Raw genomic sequence first — 18,799 nt, 5'->3', positions numbered from 1 at the left:
TCGGTCATATGACCTAAAGTATTGTTTGAGAGGAAATTTTACTCCAATGAGCTTTCACAAGTAATTCCTTCATAAGTCATTCAATTTGTGTTACGTATATTTATGCTGTCATATTGCTAAAAATATGCTGTATGGTTTCAAGTAAAAATACGAATTTAAGGAGAAAGGTGAAAACTTGCTAATGGATGAGAAATTCCAAAATCAATCTTAAAAATCTAATATTCAAAATGATTGGCCTGCAATATTAGAAAAATCAAATCTTAAGCTTGAGCTTCCGCATGCTTGCCAAGAATCCACCTGCACAGCACTTAAAAATTTATAAATATGCAAGAAAGAAGGCAGGATGAAAACTACTGGACAACTTACTTTTCTACTATACATCATAATTCAACCTTTGACATTCCTGAGGCCTATGTGATGAACTAATGCAGATTAATAGAAAGACGCTGAAGAATATAAAACACATCTGATTTTACCACACCAAAACAGCTCTCAAATCTCTCAGCTGTTAGGTCTTCATTTGTTTAAAATCCTTTCAAAAACGGCAGCTGACAGTGTGGACTCTGGAGCCAGAATGCAAGGATCAATCCCATTTCTACCACTTGTCAGCTCTGTGATCTGGGGAAGGTTACTTGGCCTTGCTGTGCCTCAGTGTTCTCATCTGTAAAATGGAGAGAACGGCATATCTACCTCTTGAGGTCTTAGAACTATTAAAGGTCAATCCATGGAACGTGCTTAGAAGAGCACCTACATAATGCTTAATAAACATGAAAGTTCACTGTCCCCTACTTTAGATGGAGGCAATGGTGATAATGCCCCTTGGGAATAGCACATTGATAGCTACATTATTATGAACTTTGATAAGCTATATTAAGACTGTATAACTTAGTCTTAGGATAATCAGGAAAGGCAGATCAATCATCAATTAGGTTCCAAGGGCCAAGAAAAAGTGAACGAATATCCAGCACTTTGCAGAAGTCCTCAATTTGAGTCTTCCACTGAATAAAAGAATTTTAAAGACTGAAAAATGGCAAGGAGGTAGGCCTTACAATGAGTGTTCCTGCAATCAGATGCAAAATTAAGACTGAGAAAAAAATCACAAATATAAATTTATGAAGATTGCACAAGTGAATAATAAAAACATTGTAATATGAAGTAGGACTAAGTATAAGACTTAAGACTTATAGAAAATAAGAAAACCAAGTGCAATGGTTAAAAATACAGTCACATGTCACGTGGCAATGTTTTTGATAGACCAAATATACAATGGTGGTCCCATTTGATAATGAAAATTCCTATTGTCTAGTTGCATCTTAGCTTTCATAACATCCCAGCACAACACATTACTCACGTGTGTGGTGATGCTGGCGTAAACGAATCTACTGCTCTGCCAGTTGTATCAAACAATTATGCACAATACATAATACATGACAATGATAATAAAGGACTATTAATGGTTTTACTCTCCTATACTTTTATGGTTCTTTTAGACTATATTCTTACTTCTTTAAAAAAAAAAAAGTTAACTGTAAAACAGCCCCAGGTAGGTCCTTCAGGAGGTATTCCAGAAGAAGTCATTGTTATCATAGATGGCAACTCTATGCCTGTTATTACACATGAAGACCTTTCAGTGGGACAAGATGTGGTGGTGAAAGACAGTGATATTGATGATCCTGCAGGCCTAGGCTAATATGTCTGTTTGTGTCTTAGTTTTTAACAAAAAAGTTTAAAAAGGTTTTAAAAAATTGAAAATAAAAATGCTTATAAAATAAAGATATAAAAATATTTTTATATGGCTATATATGTTTGTGTTTTAAACTAATTTTTATTACAAAATCATCAAAAAGTTTTTAAAAATTAGGTTTACAAATTTAAAAAAATTACAGTAAACCAAGGTTAATTATTAAAGAAAAATTTTAATAAATTTAGTGTAGCCCAGCATTTATAAAGTCTACAGTAGGGTACAGTAATGTCCTAGGCTTTCACATTCACTCACCACTCACTTGCTGATTCACTCAGAGCAAATTCCAGTCCTGTAAGCTTGTATACTCATCAAGTGCTGTATACAAGTATATCTTTTTATTTAATCTTCTATACCAATTTTTACCATACTTTATCTATGTTTAGGTATGTTTTCATACACAAATATTTACCATTGCATTATAACTGCCTACGGTATTCAGTAACATGCTGTACAGGTTTGTAGTTTAGAAGCAATATGCTGTATCATATAGCCTAGATGTATATGTAGTAGGCTACTCTATGATGTTCATACATGGACAAAATCACCTAACGACACATTCACAGTCTGTATCCCTGTCATTAAGTAACACATGACTGTACTGCTGACTCTCAGCCTTACATCCTCTACTGGCAGGGTCAAACTACCACAATGCAGTGGATCATTCAAATGTTTATGATACCAAGTTATAGGTTACAACTCTCCATGAGGTCTTTCAGAATGGAGCTTCTCTTGATCTTGTTTGGAGGTTCTAGCAGGGAAGCACAGCTACTCATATACCCTTCACTGAAGACAGGTCCTCCTCTATCAGGGATGGTCGTCCTCTTCAACTGAGCATGCAGCTTTGGGAGGGACGCACATGGAGTGGAGAGGGAGGAAGGGGACACCTGCCTGGCCAGTCAGATCAGCCAAATCGACCCTGACGATCAATGGGGTGACAGATGTCACAGCCAGATGACCCTCACATCCATCACAGAGGTAGATCTTGGTCTACCTCTAAGATCAGGCTAATTAAATACTAAATAATAGTCAGAGCCACCACTTACTGAGAGCTTATTATAGGTCGGGAACTATGCACATTAATCAAATCTTCATTTGTATGTGCTTTGGTTCTTAAAAATCTAAAAAAAGCACCTTACTCCATCACCTCAGACACTTGGTGTTTCATATTTACATTCCAAATAAACTATTGGGTTCAGTTATAAAATGATAAAATAAAAGTATAGAAATTTTTGGTCTGAAAAATATTATCTTTCATATCTTCACAAAAATTAGATCACTATTTTAAAATATGAACTATAACTAGAAATATATTAATGTTATAGAAACATTACTTTTAGGAATATAAAATAATTTTCTGTTAAGGCATGGAATAGTCATCAAAATGCTAATTCTGTAACTGGTCCTGCCTTTTTGATAGGAACAGGGTACTCTGTGAAGCATTATTCAAAAATGAAAAGGAAACCAGCAGCAGGACATAAATATCAGCTGCCCTTGCCATGTCCAAGTATTTTAAACACAGATACACACTGCCTAGTAGTCATCATGTAAAAGGTCAATTTCTCCATGGACTGCTTTTCTCATTTATATTATAATACTAATAATTCCATTCTCTTAATCAAATATTTGTTTCTACAGATAATTATTATTAATGCACATGACAGGAAAATTATCAAAACCTAAGGCATCCCATATAAAGCTAAATATATTCTTTGATTATTTTATCCTTTTTTATTATTAAAGAAAGAAAATTGAAATTTAGTATTTAATAAATTTTGGCAGGCACAATTATTTCTACCAAAATCAGTAATAGGAATGCACATCACTGCTACAAAATTCATGTTTAAATGGAGAAAACATAAGTAAACGTTGAACAAATAAATATGACACAAAAATAAAATGCAGAAATGAGAAGAAATACACTTGGGAAAGAGGGAGGATTTTCCAAATCCTCTTTGATAGAACATTCTTTCCCACTATGAGAATAGGAGGTTTATAAACTCACTTCTCTTTGCAGGTATAGTTTATGTCATCTCTAAAATGCATTTGAAAGCATAGGCTTTGGTGGAAATGCTGTTCCCATTCTTTATACTAACTGGTGACAAGAGGGGTCAGGTGGAGGAAAGTAGGAAAAAACAGGGAAAAGTGTGCAATGCAGAACTAAAAGGAAACACCCTGGGGCACTGACAAGCACTGGGCAGCCTGGACTGTCACAAAGCACTAAACATGCTCTCAGGAGAGATGGGGAATGGGGAGGAAGAGGAGTAATGTCACAATTTGCACACTATTCAACTTTCATCCTAAGGCAATTCTGATTCCACATCCTCCATCAAATAGTCTGTCAATCAAAGAGGAAAACAAAAAAAATCTAACTTCTACTACTACCACCGTCTATAATGGCAAAATCATATGATCATTAACGCTCCTCAAATTCTAGCTCAGCGAATATGTACTGCACTGAATCTGATGTGTATTTTCCATTACTTTGGTTGAAGTGATAAAAACATAGAAAAATTTTAAATTAAGGTATAGTTAATCTCTCTCAAAATTTTTATGCTTCGTAGATTCATTATAAAGCTGCTGGTAATATTAACAGGATATATAAGAATAACAAAAGAGGAAAATACAACACCCAAAATGTCATACCTGGTGGTACTTCCTGTTGTTCTTCCACAGGAGAAATGCTTACTTCTAAAACAGATAATAAATTTATAATCTGTTACATATTGCTGATCAGTGTTTAAAATATGCATTGCCAGATTTAAGTAATGATGATACTTTTCACAGACTTTTTAAAAAATTCAATTGAAATCATAATAAAAACATTAGGCTTTTATAGCCTCACAACAAAGAACGATCAGCTACAACTTAGCAAAATGTTGTGTATTTCTCAACGGTTCAGCATAGTAGGTTTTATAGTACCTGCCTGACTAACCTCAAACTCCACTGCCCAGCAAAGGAGCTATGGACTAAAACCTAAGCTTCCCCTACAATTTTGCATCAGATTTGGTAAGAGAGCTGTGGAAAGACACTTGGTCGCTTCAACCCAGTTACAACTAAAGAGATAGTAGATGTTCCCACCCAGTGATTTAAAGACATAGTGATCTGATTTGCTCTATGAAATTACATCACATATTAATATCTTCAAACCTAGCAACCTATTTAATGTTACCTTAACCTAGAGATAAGATTATATCAACATTTCTTTTGGTCCTTAAGAATTGTTAACAATCGGGCCAAGCACGGTGGCTCACACCTATAATCCCACCACTTTGGGAGGCTGAGGCGGGCTGATTACCTGAGGTCGGGAGTTTGAGACCAGCCTGACCAACATGGAGAAACCCAGTCTCTACTAAAAATAAAAAACTAGCTGGGCATGGTGGCACATGCCTGAAATCCCAGCTACTCGGGAGGCTGAGGCAGGAGAATCACTTGAACCTGGGAGGTGGAGGTTGTGGTGAGCTGAGATCGTGCCATTGCACTCCAGCCTGGGCAACAAGAGCTAAACTCTGTCTCAAAAAAAAAAAAAAAAAGAATTGTTAACAATCTTTGGCCAAAAGAAAGATTTTTTTAACAGCATTTTCTAAAACACAAAATATTTATGGAGCTATTTTAATAATTTTTCTTCTTGCATTAATTTGCTTCTAATTATAAAAATGACACATGCTCAAAACAGAATATTTGGGAATATTTTACATAAAAGTAATTGAAAACAGCAACAAAAATCACACCCATTCCCACTAACCACTGTTAGTGTCTGGCAATACCTCTTTCTTATAATGGCAGTGCAGTGACCATTGAATAGCTATGTTGTGACTGGTTTTTAATAGGTTTGCCTGTTTATTTTGTTCTTAATTATCTGGAGACATATTAACACTTTATCAACAGAACAGAATGTATTAGGTTGGTGCAAAAGTAACAGCAAAACCAATACATTCTATTAATAATTTTCTTCTCTCTAACTGGCCCCATCATCTAAAAGTTACTTAAACCAAAAAAAGGCCCCCTTTATTCCTCATCTTTGCTTCACAACCATCAGGAAAGTCAATTAATTTTAATTCTAAAATATATCTCAAGTTCAACACTTTCCCCTCCATTCCCACTGCCATGATCTTATTTTAGGCTACCACAATCACTTCCTTGGATTAGTACAAAATATTTTCCTAACAGGGTGTTTCGCTCTGCTTCCATTCTTGCGCCATTCAATCTAGTGAAAGTAATTCACTTTCACATCTAAAACAAAAATCAGATTATGCTGTATCTTAATAATTTTCATAATTCACACTGTGCCTAGAATATAATCCAAAAAACCTTGGTAGGCCTTGCAAGGTCCTGACTGATCTGTACCTATCTCTTTATTGCTCAAGCCAGTTTGAGTTTGGTTTTCTATCATCTGCAACTGAAAGTAACTTTACTGACACAGATGAAGAATAACAGAAGGGTTTAAACACAGGGCTGATACAATGAGAGCTATACTTTTGGACAGATCATCCTAATAGCATGTGAAAGATGGATTTGAAGGGGACAAGAACAGAGTCAAGATGTCTAGCTAGCAGACTACTGCTATTATCTAGGAAGATGAGAAAGGGCCGAGCCAGACAAAGGGCTGTACAAGAGCTAAGGAGAAAAAAATGGATTTAAGAAATGTTTAGGGAGTCTATTAACGTGTCTTGGGATTAGCTATAGAGACAGAGGGAGAGGAGGACTCAAAAATGAGTTCCAAGTTTCTGGTCTGGGAATCCAAGTATATATTGATACAACTGGCCGAGAGAAGAGGAGACAGGGAAAACGAGGTTGGTTGGTGTAAGAGATGAGCTCCCCTCACTGTCCACTCAGGCACTGCAGGAGTCCAGCACAGAAGCTGCAGGGTGGGCGGCAGGTGCACAGCTGGGTGCCCCACTGCCCAGGACAGGAAACTTCCTTAGCAGCCTCTGCTACATCCTCTATCAACATATTAAAATACTGAAAAGTCTTAGGAAAAAAATATTTCTAAACCAAGAAAGGTAGGGTCAAATTGCATAGTTCTTTTCTATAAACCATATGTAGGGTAGGTTGGAGAAAGTTCTTCCCAGAGATTATGGGTTTCTATCTTCTGATTCTTACCAAATAAACACATAGACTCAGTGATATTCTTCAGAACATTAATATCCCTCATAGAGAACTGAGTAACAAAAGGTGAGAAAAAATCTCAACTCAATCCAGCCTTGCTACACAGAGATGGATCCTGCCTTTACACAAGGGCCCACAGTGCCTGTACAGGGGTCTCTTGCAGCAGCTAAGTGTACACAGAGAGCAATTTTAGCCTCCCCCATTTCCTTATACCTATCTCCCCCCATTTAGTCAGCTGCACCATTCCATTTTCCGTTCTGCCTAAACAAGCTCAAAAGCAGTAACATTTAATCTGAAAGGTGACAATTAGCTGCTCCTAAATAAATTTTAAGAGTAATTTTATGAGCAAAATTCTCCCTGTTACATGCTCCTCCTGGCAACTTATGGTTGTTAAAGCAGATACTCCTATTCCCTCACACCTTCACACCCCCATGCAGAGTCACCCACACACCCCAGCCCTGGGTCGAATGTCCCCTTGGTCACTTACAGCTATGAAACCTAGGGCTAGTCAGTCACCTGACCTCACTCCAGCTTCAGGTCTTCATTTGCAAAATAAGTACAAAGATCTCTGCCCTCCCTGTTTCTCAGTGTCTACTACGAGGAGCAACTGAAACAATATATGTGAAATAACTCTGTAAACTGCTAAGAACTAATTTAAATCTGAGTTCTGTTGAAGCGCCACTGTTTAATACATGCAATTATTTTTGTTTTTCAGAAACCATCCCTTCAGTTCTCTGCCACGGGAAAAAAAAAAAATATATATATATATAGATATAGATATAGATATAGTTTTGTTTTCCCAGCTGAGTCATGACATAAAGACCCATCTTTCAACCCGTCTCTGCCCATAGCTACGCCCTTCTCACCAGCTCGCCCCTCAGGGGTGGTAACCTGCTGCGACTCAGGGTAGCCCTCCACATCCTCAGTTGTTTGCTGTTACAGTAGCCTGTTTCTATCACTATCATTGTACTTCTCATAATCCTTAATTCCTTTATTTATTATCTGTTTGGCCACTGGAATGCCAGCCCCAGTGAAAACAGGACTCTGTCTTTTCTTCCCTCTTGTACTCCTAGCTCCTGAGCACTGTACAGACAGCAAGCAGGAAATGTTCAATAAATAATTGAATAAACAAACATAATTCTCATATGGAAGGTAAAACCATTTCCATAAATATAACTTACCTTCTACAATTACCTGTGTTACTTCTACAGGATTATCCTCAGGAGGAACAGTTACTTCTAAAATAAATAATAAAATCAGAATCCATTACGTGTTGCCAACCAGGGACACATCTTACATTCACTCGCCTTCACTCAGATTCCTAAATTAACTCGCGTCCACTGAGATTGCTAAATTTGACTCTTTTTAAACTGGGTCTTCTGATGGAGAGTATTTACACTACAATATTAACTTTAACTTTCATACTCAATTATTTTCTTACTGACTTGAAAATGTCTTGCATTTTTTCTACACTGATTCTTTGCTCCACAAGTAAGAGTTTTAACAAAATACAGGGAAAGCTGACTTGCAGAAAATATCTGCTTACAGAAAAAACTTACCTGTGACTTCTATCCTTTCATTTTCTGGAGGTTCATATACTACTAAAAAAAAAAAAAAGAAACAAAATCCCGTAACTTTCATCGTAACACAAAAACTGACAACATGCTTCAAGGGTAGAGACAATGCCTTACACATCTTTGAACCTGCAAGGTTTAGTCACTGGGAAACAGTCGACTAGAGAGTAGGATGGAGAAGAGTTTCGTCTAGGGTAAAACAGGCTTGGATTCTAATTCCAGGGCAGTCACTTACTACCTGTTTAAAATTTTCTTCGCATCTGTGGTGGAGGTTTTGAATTAGCCGAAACTGTACCCTGGGAATCAACTGGATCCTGGTGTTCATGGGCAGATTCCCTGCTTTTATTTAGGAAACAATTCTCAGACCTCTAACCTGGGGCCAAACGCCTCTGCCGCCAGCCCCTGAGAATAAAGTGTTCCCCACCCTAATCAGGTTGTGCTGCCCTTGCCTCCCTCATTTGCTGGCACAAGGGTCAGTGCTGCTTCTCTGCTCTGCTGTAAGGAAGTCTCATCTCCACACAGGCCTCTCCAGGGCCCCGTGGGTCATAGCTTCCTCAGTCGACCTGATCTTCCAAAATACCTCCAATTTTCTGGCACACTACAAGCAAACATCCTTCTTTTTCCCAGCATGGTTATAAGTTTATTCTTTCTTATTCATTTAATAAAGAAAAATTATTGAGCACCTACTCTCTTTCAGACATTCTCAGTATTGAGGTACAGTAGGGAACAATGTTTAATAGATCATTTTGTCCTTTTGGTGCATTTGAAAGATGAAGGAGCAGTGAATGTGTGCTTACTCTGTCTCCCTGAGTAGTGTCAGCATTTAAACATGCTCAAGCCTCTAAGGACTTAAAAAAGCAATGCCACTTTTTCTTAAGCTTGCTTCCCCTCACCCTCTCTTTCTTCCATTGAACAATCTAATTTCTTCAGAGTCATTTACATCTCATGGCTCATCTCTTCCTCTCCCCTCCTCAACTCACTCCCACTTGTCTTCAGACCCTGACCCCATCCCTGAAAAGGCTCCTGCTGAGACCCCCACTCCAGTGCCTCATTTGATCTGATGGACACTCGCCAGCCCTCGTTATAATTTTAGCGACACCATTCAAACAACGTTGCCCCTGGACTTCAGGGTAACCATACTCTCCCCTTTGGTCTTTCATTTCTCCCTCTCAATCTTTTTTTTCACTTCATCTTTTTCTTAGCAGTCCTTAAAGGCTGGTTTTCTTCAAAGTCCAACCACAGAACCACCTCATGTCTCCCTCAGTCTGCTCTCCTTAAGGGATCTCAGAGCTTGGTCCTGATGGCCACGTAACTACTCTGATGGTTCCCACACTCACAATCACGAAGTAGACTTCTCTTCTGAGAGTCAAACACCACCAAATGGCTCATCTGGGTCTTTCCTCTTAGATGCCTCAAAGAAATCTCACTATCACCACGTAAAGAAATGGACTCATGAGCCCCTGCCCCATCCTTGTCTCCCGTCTCTCCCACGTTAGGAAAAGAGCACCCCCTGCCACCAGGCTGCAGAAGTGGAAGAGTGTATGTGGCTCTTGGCACCTTGTTGTCTCCCCCCAGCTACACCCACGCATCAAGATCTGCCAATTTTACCTTCTAAGCATTTCTCAACTTTGCCCACTCCCCTTCTCCATCATTGCCACCACACTGGTTTAAATGATCATCTCTGTCCTATCCGTCCACTGAAACAGTTCCAGCTAAGGCCACCCGTTGAAGTCACTGCAGCGCCAGATCAGGGCAGGTTTTCAGCACTCATCTCACACGGTTCTCAGCAGCACAGGGCACCACTGAACATCCCCTTCTTGAAAATCATCTCCTTTGGTTCCTTATCAGGCAGAGAGAGATGTGACGCAGGGAAAGACCCAATTTGGATGATTACAGCTAACTTAACTCTTCTCCCTGTATTGACTCTTGTCTCTCTAGTCTGTTACATGCCAGATCAATCAATCTTTTCAAAATGCAGATCTGACTTGGCAGTGCTCAAAGGTGAAGATGAAAATCCTTGACCTCGCTCACAGGCACCCTCTGAACCCAGCCCATTTCACCACCTCAGCCTTACTCTTGCAAGTTGACGTCAGAGACCTCATAAGACTCTCCAGTCACCTTTCCCCTTGCTTTGTAAATTGTTCTCACCTTCAGCTCATACTTCAGGCAGGCCCTGCCTCATCCACAAACTAGGTAAGGTCTCTTTATTATATATTCTTGTTACCACTGTACTTGTTCTTCCCAGCACTTATCACAACTGGAAATGAAAACTACATTGAAATTGCTTAATTTCTACTCCCCTGCTAAAATATAAGATCCATGAAAACAGGAACCATGTGTGTTCTTCACCAGAACTGCTTCAGTGTCCTATGTTTTGGACAGAAGACACTAAACAGGGTATGAATAAATAAGTCAATTACATGGTAAGGCCATACTATCACATCCCAGGTTTGTCCAATGTAAGCATGATGATTCCTAGGTTATCTTTGATGTAGAAGCTGGTTCCTGCTATAGTTCTATCAAAGTGTATGTTATAGGGTTTGGGAGTTTCATACCGAATATATTCTATTCTCCCATTGAAATGTGGTTTTGTTTTCACCCTACTTATAGTTTCACTTACATGTCAGTTACTTGGTTTTCCTACTCTGATTCCTGAATTTTCACAAAGGTATTGTTTTAGCATATAGTGAATAATACTCTGTTCAATTAGATCTATTGGTTTGAAACAGTTTATGTTTTATATAGCAAAGAAATCCAACGTACCTTACCAAATCATGTTGATCCCTTAGGTTATATTTACTGCCTTTTGTTAACATTTTAAATTGTATTTATTATGATAATCTGCCCTATGAAAATATATAACATTTTTCATGGTAACTAATTTTATACTTCTTATGAGTTTGACTTTAAATTCCTCTAGATTTACAAACTGCATTCCAAACATGTTCTTTATAGTGTATACACACACACACACACACACACACATATATATATATATATATATTTAATTTTTTATTTTTGAGATGGAGTCTCAATCTGTTGCCCAGGCTGGAGTACAGTGGTGCATTCTCAGCTCACTGCAACCTCCGCCTCCCAGGTTCATGCCACTCTCCTTCCTCAGCCTCCCGAATAGGGCTGGGACTACAGGCACCCGCCACCATGCTCGGCCAATTTTTTGTATTTTTAGTAGAGATGGGGTTTCACCGTATTAACCAGGATGGTCTCAATCTCCTGAACTCGTGATCCACCCGCCTCGGCCTCCCAAAGTGCTGGCATTACAGGCGTGAGCCACCGCGCCCGGCTTCTTTGTAGTGTATTTTTAAAAACATTATAATGATTGGTAGAAACGAGGAAAATATCTCAAATCCCGTCATTACATGCAACTTGTATTTATAAATTCCTAGTGTCTCCTTAAAATTTAAGATTGGAAAGAAAATCTAAGTGTAATCTCAAGACCAAATTATTCCCCCACCTTCCCTCGGCCCCAAATCTTCCTGTGAACACATCAGGTCCAAATTCTTTTCGGAAATATTATCAGTACCTAAAGACACAACCTAGGATTTTTCCCATGGTGTCATTCATATCCCATTAGAAACAGCCACTATAGATGATGAACTTGGTAGGGTCTCAAATCTGAAATCATCATATAAATATGACTCATATTTATAAACACTCCTAATTTTCTTCAACTGTGACTCACTATCAAGACACTGTAAACTCCTTGAAAGCAGGGACCCTATGTTACTCATATTTGAATTCCAAGCCCTAAAACCATCTAGAACATAGAAAGTCCTTCATACTCGCCAACTCAATTACGATATATTTCTTCATCTTTCTTGCTTTACACGTAAAGTTATATCCAATTGACTTCTCTCTTTCTACATAATCATCTTTGAGGATAATGGAATAAAGAGGATATATTATTGGCTCTATTATTTCTTAGTCATACATTCTTGGGCAGCTTATTTATAATGTCAGAACCTTATTTTTCTCCTTTGGGAAGCAGAGAAAATAAAATCTACTTCACGGAATTCAACACAATAGTCCAGGCAATGGTTGGACACAAGAGGAGGGAGGTACAGGCCTAAACTGAATCAGATGCTGCTGCTGCGCAAATTTGCCAGAACTGTTTTCTCCACACTGCCTTTAAGCCTGGAACCCAGTGCTTCTTAACCTTCCCCAAGGAGACAAATCAGTCATCTCTGAGAATGGGATTAATCTGTAGAAGCAGCTAGAGCAATTAAACTCTGGCTGAAGTAGTTGTTCATGCATATTTTAGTCAAAAGAGAGACAACTATAAAGTACTGAGATTGGTTTTCTTGAATGACTGTAACTGCCACCTAAGGCAACTTGTAGAGTTTAAGAAATTATTTAGGCAATGGCAGAGGCAGTGGAATGGGTAAACAGTCTCCCTAAGTGAATTCTTTGAACACTACCATTCATCTGGATGTTTTAAGTTGCAATATTTATAGTTTAATGTTCCACATCTTATAGTCAAACTATATGTATATTTTAAAACAAGTAGGTGGCTTAAGGTTAGAAAGCATTTGCAGGCCGGGCGCGGTGGCTCATGCCTGTAATCCTAGCACTTTGGGAGGCCGAGGCGGGAAGATTACCTGAGGTTGGGAGTTCGAGGCAAGTCTGACCAACATGGAGAAATCTCATCTCTACTAAAAATACAAAAGTAGCCGGGCGTGGTGGCACATGCCTGTAATCCCAGCTACTCAGGAGGCTGAGGCAGGAGAATCGCTTGAACCCAGGAGGCGGAGGTTGTAGTGGGCCGAGATTGTGCCACTGTACAGCAGCCTGGGCAACAAGAGCGAAACTCCATCTCAAAAACTAAAAATAAAAAAAAGAAAAAAAGACAATAAAAGAAAGCATTTGCAAACCTTGTTCCTCATAGACTTGGTATGTTACGTCATCTGCAAAAAAAAAAAAAAAAAGAGAGAGAGAGAATAAAAGCAAAATAAGTATTAACTGAGTCATTCTAAACACCTGTTCAGTTAAAACAAACAAAAAACTACTTAGTCATAAACATAGAACTCTATTCCTTCAAATATTAATGTCTGCACAGTCAATAATAAATGCCTCTGCCCAAAAGCAATTAAACAGCAGGTAAATTATTTTCATTAAACTTTCTCAAATTGACACAGAAGAATTTGATACACAAAAACAGCACTAAAATTTGACATCCTGTTTTGTTATGGAGGGGTTAGTTGATGAGGTGAAATATGAAAGCCTGATATTCTTATAACAGTCTAACTTTGTTATAAAATAAAATGTCACGAATTAGATGCTGAAATTACTTCTTTGATGCCTTTAAAAGAAAAATCACCATGTAAACACAGCATGTGACTGAAAAATCTACAGTAATATTTTAAATCGAATGAAAATGCTCATCTAATACCTGTATCGTGGTGCAATCTTTCATCTTCTCCTACTGGTTCACTGGCATCTAAAAAACAAAAATACACCTTTGCCAAACAGGAAAAAACCAAACACGCTGCCAGACAGCATTCTAGGAGATTCTTAAATTAATTACCTTCACAACTTTGCCAGATAGATGTTTTCATTATCATTTAATAAAATTTAAGCTGAATAAAGTTCCACAATTTGATGTCTAAGTCACAAAGATAGGAAAAAGTAGAACTGGGATTTGCACCCAGCCTTGACTTTATAGTACATCACACTGCCCCTTCAATTTTCAAATATTCTTTCCTACACCCTACCTACAATGACCAAAATCTCAACAGTGGTTTTGAAAAATACATCTCCTTTTTCTCTCATCCCTCCATATGTCTCCTTTTTCACTCATCCCTCCATGTAGTATTAAACTACATTCAGACATTTCTATAAGTATCTGACCAATCAAAAGTGATTATAAATACCATACAGGGATCTCTGTGTTGAATCACAATTGTTAACCCTGGAATAAAACAGCCTTGGCCACTGTCTCAATCAGAAAACACATATCAATAATTTAAACATTTACAAACCTGGATTTTCCTGCTCAGACATCATCTCTTCCATATCCTGATTATAGTCTTGTGAAACTATAAATTAGGGAATAATTAGGAAATTACAACTATGTCTCAAACAAGGAATACACGTAATATTCGAAACCAGAAAGACACACTTTTTAGTTATGATAGAAATGCAAAATCAAGTCATAATGATATTCAAACATGCTCATTCCTGGAACAAATAGGTATTAAGTGTGTTAAATGCCAAATGCAAAGATGAATAAGAGGGGACTGTTATCAATTGGTTTATACTCGAACCGCAAAACAGTAAAGTGCTAACAGATGATGCGTCCACCTCCCGTGGCCATGCCCTTTAAGCGCGCTGGCATGTGACAAAACATGATTTAGACCTTTCGTTGACTTTGTAATTGAAAGCTACAAAACATGCAATTCCATTATATCTTTTGAACTAGTAATCCTACTGAGAATTTATCCTCAGGAAATAGGCGTCAAAACACAAAAAAGCATATTCAAAAAGAAATATCATAAATTATAAAACATATGATAAAATTATTAATTGCATATGCTGTGTATATTGAAATATATCATTAATAATAGATATTATGTACTTTATGATGCCCTTTTAAAGGAAGACTCACCCTAATTAAGAAATAACAGTATTAAATTAAAATCTCACCTGTCTCTTCCACATGGTAACTATGCTCGGTTTCTGAAAAAATATATATATTAGATTGATATTTACTGCTTTTACAAAATGGTATGTATATATCCTGTATAAGTACTTTGAATCTATGCTTATCATTAATTTTATTTAAAAAATTAAAAAATGGGATTATCAATTAAAAGGCTGTTTAACACTTTTATATTTCACTAGAACTACACTGTGGGATGTCTCACACATTCTTCTCAATCCACTCAACCCCACAAGGCTGACAACCACCACCCTTGGACTAAAGAGAGAGGACAACTTAGAGTGACAGTGACACAGGCCAAACCAGGAAAGCTGTTCATTTCTAACCCACTTCACATGCCAGTAGAATGTGCTATTTCCTGGACCTGTCCTACCATTTTCTAGAGCGAAAGTACAGCAACTATGGATGGGAACAGAGAAAAACAGTGGCAGAGGCTTTACACCCTTAGGGAGCTGAAGGGTAAATGTGTTGAACACTTAACCCATACACCTCAGATAGCAAAAGAGCTGCCATTGTATGACCGTCACCACACTTATGACCTTGTTAATTTTATTCAATACATATATAAAGAATAAATATTTTTATTTTCTGAAGACTTTTAACAACCAATTTTTAAGTTCAAACTGCATCTATGTCCTAATTAAAGATTAGAGCAGAAAGTAAGGTTTCTGCAATTTGTGAACTTCTTAGAAGTGTTTCTTCCTACTCCCAATCTGTGACTCCTAACTTTAAGAATATCAAATTCCTCATGCTTCTGTTTATTTGAGCATCTTAACTGAAATTTGTTGCATAAACAACATGTAGATACAAAATTCTGAGCAACTGTCAATCTTACTGAGCCATTTTGGCCAAAGACTGGAGAGAAGAAGCAACAGGAAATGTGGAAATCATTTTATCAGTATCCCTACTCAGAAACTGGAAACACTGTTCCAAAGAAATCATGACATAAATGATTACTAAAGGGATAAAGTTCTGAAGCTAGTCTGTAAGTGCCTATTTTCAATGTGTACTGCAGCAAAAAACAATCATATAGATGTTCAAAAGGATTGTGTGCTTGTATTTTTCACAGAAAATTATGCACTATATACAATTCTTTTGAAAACAAAACCATCCCATATTTTTATGGGAAAGTGCATTTCCTGCTCTAAACAATAGGCATGGATATAAGTTTTTGGAAAGTAGGAGCTACCTGCTTCTAAAGTTATTTTCCAAAATATTTAGTATTGTGCAAAGTAGATAAACTACTTTTCATTATTTTTATGCTTTTAAAAAGTGTTTGCTAACTGGACACACAACGGCTTATGCCTGAAATCCCAACACTTTGGGAAGCTGAGGCAGGAGAACTGCTTGAGGCCAGGAGTTTGAGACAGCCTGGACGACATAACCACCTTGCCACTATAAAAAATTTAAAAATTGGCAGGGCATGGAAGCATATGTCTGTGGTTCCAGCTACAGGAGAGGCTGAGGTGGGAGGATTGCTTGAGCCTGGGAGGTCAAGGCTGGAGTGAGCTGTGCTCAAGCCGCTGCATTTACCAGCCATGTTGGGTAGGATTTTATAAATAAGTTATATAAAAACACAGCCACACTGACCCACTTAGGAACTATCGAAGACTGCTTTTATGCTGTGATGGCAGAGTTGAGTAGCTGAACAGAGTCTGTATGATCTGGGGAACCTGAAATATTTACTCTTTGGCTATCTACAAAAAAAAGTTTGCCAATGCCTGGTACAGAAGCTAAGAATTGTGTTTTGCTCACTGTAATTACAGAGTTCATGTAAGAACATGAGCCTGTGATAGATTATCACGTCCAATATTTCATCAGTTGTTTGAATTTCATTTAACAAATAGCACCCTAAGCAGAAGAATATAGTAACACTAGTTTCCTGAAGTATTTGACTTACTATTTATAAGAAATTTGTATATTCTGAGTTTTCCTGAAAAGTGCTTTGAACCAAAATCAAGATATCTATTTTAAGAAAAAATTCACTTTAATTGAAGCTTTAAGCGTCAACTTTTAAAAATCTAAGCAAAAGTTAAATATCCATTTTAAAGGGGTTTAAGAAAAACTTCAGTAATTATAAGTCATTGATTTTATTTTATCCTGAAACTTGAAAAAAAAAAGTTCTACCTTCATGAGATACTTCGACTTCCAGGGTCTCAAATCTATCACCTACAACAGTCACCGTAAGAAACTCGTCATCTTCTTGTTGTGGTTCTCCTGTGGGTCCATCTTCTTGTTGCAAGTCTTCTCCTTCAACTATGACAATGAACAAAGTGACACTGGTCTATAGTGAGGACCCACTGGCAACAGCCAACTGAGACACGAAAGCCCCTTGTGAAGGGCCGCCACACACTTGCTCCTGCTGCTGGGGCTTCCCCTGCCCCTCCTTTTGGCCAATGAAGACACCATTGTCCACTCTAGAGCTATTTTCTTCCTCTGGCCAAGTGCTAATCTGCCTAAGTATATGTGGTGGGGGACAGGTTTCCTCTCATTAGGATGCTGTATATCAGGACAGGAAGCTTATATATTTTATTCATTATATATTCCCAGCCACCTAGGGCCATGTCTAGCTACAGGAAGCACTCATTAAATATTTGATGAATGAATAAAATAATTCCTAATTATTACTAATATATTTGCCTCTTCAATTATCCTCAGGTCAGAGAAAAGGCTACTCTATGGCCTTTTCCTGGGAATTTACACAGAATTCCAGGTAACAACTTTAAATGACTATTCAAATATTCTATAGCAAAGAGTAACTAGCCACCTATCTAAATTATATGCTAGGGCCAGGCATGGCGGCTCACGCCTGCAATCCCAGCACTTTGGGAGGCTGAGGCAGGCAGATCGCTTGAGGTCAGGAGTTCAAGACCTGTCTGGCCAACATGGTAAAACTCCATCTCTACTAAAAGTACAACAATTAGTCAGGCGTGGTGGCCCGTGCCTGTAGTCCCAGCTACTTGGGAGGCTGAGGCAGGAGAACTGATTGAACCTGGGAGGCAGAAGTTGCAGTTAGCCAAGATGGTGCCACTGTACTCCAGCCTGGGTGACACAGTGAGACTGTCTCAAAAAAATACATAAAATAAAATAAAAAATAAATAAAAATGAATTATATGCTAGGTCACAGGTTTACCCGAATCATACTATATATTCAAAAGTTCCTATTAGGCTTTAAGTAATGCAAAGATGCCCACTTTCTCTTCTGTGATTAACTTCTATGATATAGTGAACTGCTCTGCTTCTTTTGTGTAGAGGTTGGACATGTTACATTATTCCACTGCAACATGGTTAAGACTGGGTATTTCATCCCAACGTAACTTGATCTGGCTTCCAGCAGAGTATCTCCTGTGTAAAATACTCTAAAGAACGTGAATGGGCAGGACTTGGCTTTGCAGTGTAGTTCAGGGATTAGGAGTATGGTGTCTGGAACGCATGGCTGTAGATTCAGGCTCTTCTATACCAGCTGCGTGACTGTGGGCAAATTACTTAACTACCCTGTGCCACAGATTTCCCTCCCATAAAATGGGAATAATATCTATTTGTAACATTATTGTGAAGATTAAAACACTTAGAAAAATGCCTGGCCCTAAGTATTTAGGTGTGACTATCATCATTATTAGAGTAATAATGACATTGTCATTTGTACAGCTACTGAATCACCCTACCCGCAACCCCAGCCCAGACTGCAAGAAGCCTTCC

At 38.0% G+C, this 18,799-nt stretch overlaps 1 protein-coding gene across 6 annotated transcripts in view; it reads right to left on the bottom strand.

The window, feature by feature from the left end:
* Window positions 1-18,799, bottom strand: part of ASPH (aspartate beta-hydroxylase) — a 186,865-nt gene that overhangs the window by 125,944 nt on the left and 42,122 nt on the right. For 3 of the 6 annotated variants that reach the window (XM_011982164.1, XM_011982165.1, XM_011982163.1), the window contains 8 exons: window positions 17,228-17,356; window positions 15,085-15,117; window positions 14,421-14,477; window positions 13,832-13,879; window positions 13,314-13,346; window positions 8,410-8,451; window positions 8,032-8,088; window positions 4,388-4,432 (listed from right to left, as the gene is read on the bottom strand). In XM_011982164.1, coding sequence (XP_011837554.1) covers window positions 4,388-4,432; window positions 8,032-8,088; window positions 8,410-8,451; window positions 13,314-13,346; window positions 13,832-13,879; window positions 14,421-14,477; window positions 15,085-15,117; window positions 17,228-17,356 — 444 coding nt within the window. The remainder of the gene's footprint in view (window positions 1-4,387; window positions 4,433-8,031; window positions 8,089-8,409; window positions 8,452-13,313; window positions 13,347-13,831; window positions 13,880-14,420; window positions 14,478-15,084; window positions 15,118-17,227; window positions 17,357-18,799) is intronic. The other 3 variants (XM_011982166.1, XM_011982167.1, XM_011982168.1) reach the window with 3 other exon arrangements.

This window comes from Mandrillus leucophaeus, unplaced genomic scaffold, assembly GCF_000951045.1.
Source record: "Mandrillus leucophaeus isolate KB7577 unplaced genomic scaffold, Mleu.le_1.0 Scaffold236, whole genome shotgun sequence".
Lineage (NCBI taxonomy): Eukaryota > Metazoa > Chordata > Mammalia > Primates > Cercopithecidae > Mandrillus > Mandrillus leucophaeus.
The sequence above is the reverse complement of the archived record's forward strand: the minus strand, read 5'-3'. Positions and strand labels throughout refer to the sequence as shown.